This window comes from Myotis davidii, unplaced genomic scaffold (assembly GCF_000327345.1).
Source record: "Myotis davidii unplaced genomic scaffold, ASM32734v1 scaffold399, whole genome shotgun sequence".
Lineage (NCBI taxonomy): Eukaryota > Metazoa > Chordata > Mammalia > Chiroptera > Vespertilionidae > Myotis > Myotis davidii.
This window is the reverse complement of record NW_006292094.1, coordinates 4166374-4170894: the sequence shown is the minus strand read 5'-3', so window position 1 is coordinate 4170894 and position 4521 is coordinate 4166374. Positions and strand designations below refer to the sequence as shown.

Genomic DNA, 4521 nt, shown 5'->3' with positions numbered 1-4521 from the left:
GTTAAGAGGTACATTTTTTTATTTGAAGTTTGCAGATCAAATAATAACGAGGAAACATAAAGAGCCTCTGTTTGTGTTGCGTGCGCTTAATTGTGCCGATTAGATAGCGGGCATGACCAACGCCTGTCAGGGGCAGCCATGTGCCGGCCAGACCCGCTCTCTCCTGCGCCCTCAGCCTCGACATTGACCCGGCGTGGGAGCTGAGCAGATGTGCTTGCTGCCTGGGAAGGACACCTGGGGCTTGGCAGGTGCTGGGTCCGCACTCGCAGCTTCGGTTCCTTTTTCTGCCCGGCAGCTCAGATGCCACCCCGACTGTTTATCTGGGACGATCACTAACCCCGCTCTGCTTGCTCTCTCCTAAACAGGAAGCAGTGAAGATGGAGAAAAAGATTAGGTGGATGGTGATGCACTCTCAGGTTCCAGGCTGCTTCCCCGCGGCGGCGGGCCTGTGCTGCCCACCGAACAACGCCATCCACGCGACATCTGCTGAGGCGGGACAGGGAGAGAGACTCAGAGGCAGAGAGGGAGCCAGCACTGGGCCCCGAGCCCGGTACCCACGGCAGGAAGTCCGTCTGGGGAGCCAGGGTCCTGTCTCGCGTGGTTTGCCGCCCTCACCACTAAAGACACTCAGCTCTGGTCTTCCTTGGGGAGGGCTGGCACTGCTCAGGTGCGTGGAGAACTGTGGGCTCCCGGCTGTTTCTGGTTTCCACACGGGGTTCTCTGTCCACACCCGTGCATCCGTCTGCGCATGGGCCCAGAGGACGCGTGGTGGGACTGGGCACCGTGAGGCATATTTATTATTTGTAAGAAATCACTAATTGCTTCTGTAATTGCACTGTGGGTACATGTTCTAAGAGTCCCTGATATTGTACAGAATCTTAAGTTATTCAAGGAAAATAAGGCAGGTCAAGCTGGTGCTGCCCACTAGTTTGATTTTTTGGTTGTTTTATAGTTTATTTGCCCTGCATGGTACTTGTAACCTGAAATATGTGGAGTGTGTGCAGTCCTTAGAGTTGCTGGAGTTACAGATGGTCCTCTTTCGCAAACGCTGACTGACTCCGGACGCTAGTGCTTCGAGCCTCAGAGGAAAGGTTTTAATGAGCCCAGAGAGACTGCTCTTCGGTCGATGGGCTGGAACCCCTGTTGTCTCTTCTCGACGCGGTGGTTTCCCTGTGGCGGAGGCGGCTTCTCTGAGGAGCTGAGGGCCTTGCAGCCTCTGTGTGATTCCCCACCCCGATTTTAAACCCTTTGGGTAAACACCAACAGGTGGTGCACCCCACCACTGAGTGCTGGTTAGACTGTGCGGTCCCGGCCCTTCCCCCAGAGGCACTGCCCTCCAAGCTGCCGTCACTGGACACCTGCTTGGCTTTCAGAAGCGCAGGCTGCTGTGGCTTCCTGTCCTTGGAACTCCTTCGGCAGGAAGGTGGGAACGCGGAGGGAGGAGCTGTTCCCCCAGGGCTCTGGCGACACGAGGGTTTGATTCTCTTTGTAAAAGCTCAGCCTCTGGTGTTGAGCTCTTAATACCCCCAGAGCGGAACTTTCCCCTAGGACTCCCCCCGCCCCCCCAGGCATGTCACGTCCAGGCGGCTGGTCTGCAGCGAGGAGATGCCCCGCATCCCATCCCGCAACTGAGGAGAGAGGGACGAGGGACAGCGGCGGAGCCTCCGCATCCAGCATGTTCTGGCCGGAAGCTGGGCAGCCCTGCCGGCGCTCACCCAGACGCCACCCCGGGGCGCACAGCACGACCCTCCCGCCCGCGTGAAGCACCGGGTTCTCCCCTTGCTTGGAAAAGGACGCGTGTGTCCAGTGCAACCTCCAAGTGTTGGTGGCTTCCCCCTGCAGTTCTGAGTCCTCCTCTGACCTCGCGGAGTTCCCAGGGGCTAGAGCAGCGCTGCGCTGGGGGGGCTCGGCGTGTCCGTCCTGAAGCCAGGCCTGCAGGCCCCAGGCTGCCCTTCCCGTGTTCCCGGTGCTGAGGTGCTTTCCCACTCCAGCCGGGGCGAGATGCAAACGTGTACGCTGGCTAGAGCGTCCGCAGTAAATGTTGATCCTTATTACCAATTCTGGTTCACTCCACTAACTTCTTACACTAGCAATAACGTTCCAGAGCGCGAGACTTCCGATGGAGAAGAGCCCTTCCCCCCACGTGCTGTGAGCATGGAGTACCACGGGGGGGTTGGGGGGGGCGCTGCTGGGAGCTGGACCCTGTGGTGTGCACTTTGAAAAGTTAACAGGGCATTAGAAGGTGATTTTGCCAAAGTTGCCAAACTCTGAGTTTCTTACTTATAGAGACTTCCTGAGCTTTCTGAATTTTTACATCTACCAGCTTGGTTTAGAGAGAAATAAGGCCATTACACTAGCTTTTTCAAAGTATAGGTTTAAGGGGTTCAGACTTAATGACTAAAATCAAGCCGATCTATAGAATATATAGTCTTCTTATACAGTCAGCCCAGGCTAAATCTGGTGTTTTTGGGTTGACCATTTTTCACTACAATCAAGGAGATTTTAACAACATAATTCTCATTTTTATTTATTTTAAGCCTGTGTCGCTCTCATAATTGCCAAAAAGGCATTTTATACATTGAGTTGGGGGGAGGGGCTGGAGTAGATCTTACTGTGGGGTTGCATGGTGGGGAATATTTTATATTTATAATGAACACGTGCGTGAACATGTTCTTTTGAAATCTCAAGCAATACACGGGAAATAAATCGTGTACACTAACATTTTCAGCCCAGTTTTGAAATGCCAGTGTGTGCTTTCTTTCTTTTTTTACTCAGTTGTGTAAAAGTGGTGGGTTTTCAGGCAGTACTTGCTCTAGTGAGTTATGCAGTGGAATAAATCAGTGGTTCTCTAGGGAATACGGGTGAGGTTTGAAATACCTGCCTCACAGCATTTCCTGGCCTCCCTTGGAATTGATCAGGTTTCAATGAGTCCTACTTTGGTGGAGTTTAATCCCATGGTACAAATCTAACCTTCATTTCCTTCCTAGCTAGGTGTTAACTTGTGTTATCAATGACTGTTGTAAGTCAAAAAGAATGTAGAAAAGTGCTCCCACATCCGTCTGACACTTGGACTGTGGTCTGGGAAGAAGCCATTCATCTTCAGGGTGAAGCAGCTCAGCAACGCTGAATTGAAAACTTGTTCATTTTCCATGTGCAGGTGACTTTCTATGGAAATGGGTTTATCTAAGACAAGTCTTTGTATGTCTTGCTGCCATGAAACGCCCTTAAAAGCCTCTTAGTATTATGTTCATAGGGTGAGTGTAGGGTTAATGACTTGCCGCATGTTTGCCCTGAGGGCCCAGGTGTGAGGGAGCAGCTCCTGGCTAACGTGGCTCAGCTGGTCATCTGAAAACCCCAGAAGCGAACCGGGTCAGGAGCTGCAAGACACGCGCCTTCTGAGAAGTAGCCTTAGAGTAAGAATGCTGTAGTTCCTTCAGACCTGAATCTCAAACACAACCTTCCTAGGTTGTGATGGGGTTGGCTCAAGCTTTGACTATTAAAAGGAAAGTTCTCTTTAACGTATGACTAAGTCCTCAAAGATGAGTTGACAGTATTGAACTGCCACCCGCCGTTACTGGGATGGCGGACATGCCTCGGAGGTCTCAGAGGAGGACCCCAGGGCGGTCACACCTGTGCGGTTTCCCTGTTGTTTAACACAATCTTAAGAGTTATATTCACGGCAATGTAACAGTTAATGAACTTTCAGTTTAAATTGTGTACATTTTTAAATTGTAAGATTTTTACTGTATATTGATGCATAGTGTGATTCAATAAATTGCTTGTAATTTAAAAACTATTTAATATTCAAAATAAATATAGTTATATATTTATAAATTCTGTTGATGTGTTTATTCTGTAATTTTAACACGGAGGCCCTGGGCGGGTCGCTGGCACTGCCCTGGTCTCCAGATGTCCTTTTCCGAGACAGACCTGAATCCCACCCGCCCAGAGAACAGACCGTGGTGACTGGGAAACAGCTTTCACGCGCATTTGTGCTGCCTTAACGCGTGGCTGTAATCCGGAGCCTTTGATGGTTTCAGAAGCATTTTAGTTCCTGAGGTCCAGCACCCAGTGAGCAAACCAAGAGGCGAATCCGCTCTAAACCAGCCTTTCTGTGCCCCGAGTGGCCCTCACCCCCATCGGGGGCCTTGCTCTCCTGGTCCCAGCGGCCAAGAGCACCCGACAGGCTCTTACCAAGACTGACCACACCTGGCCCCAACTCGGGTTATAAGAACTCCCATGTGACCCTCAGGGAGGAGATGGGAGCCGTGACCCCCCCCTTCAGAGATGCCCAAGACAGGCAGCGAGGGACAGCGCTGACCCTGACCCTGCGGGGGTGGGGCACAGGCTGCTGCGCCACCGGCCACGGTCTCCCTGCACTGGGGGCGCGTCCTGTCAGCCCCCAAGGACCGGAGCCAGACGCTTTCCACGCGCCCGTGAACAGAGCGACTCGGTAAAGCACGTGGGCGGCAGAGCCGGGTTTGCGCCCAAGCTGCCTGCGGCTCCCCGGAGACCTAACAC

The 4521-nt window shown here is 52.5% G+C and overlaps 1 protein-coding gene across 3 annotated transcripts in view; it reads left to right on the top strand.

Annotated features, from left to right (window-relative positions):
* LMTK2 (lemur tyrosine kinase 2) overlaps positions 1-3834 on the top strand; it is a 61151-nt gene extending 57317 nt beyond the window's left edge. For all 3 annotated transcript variants that reach the window (XM_015565109.1, XM_006765469.2, XM_015565110.1), the window contains one exon: positions 366-3834. In XM_015565109.1, the coding sequence (XP_015420595.1) occupies positions 366-394 (29 nt within the window). In that variant the 3' untranslated portion in view covers positions 395-3834. The remainder of the gene's footprint in view (positions 1-365) is intronic.
* Positions 3835-4521: the final 687 nt, after the last annotated feature.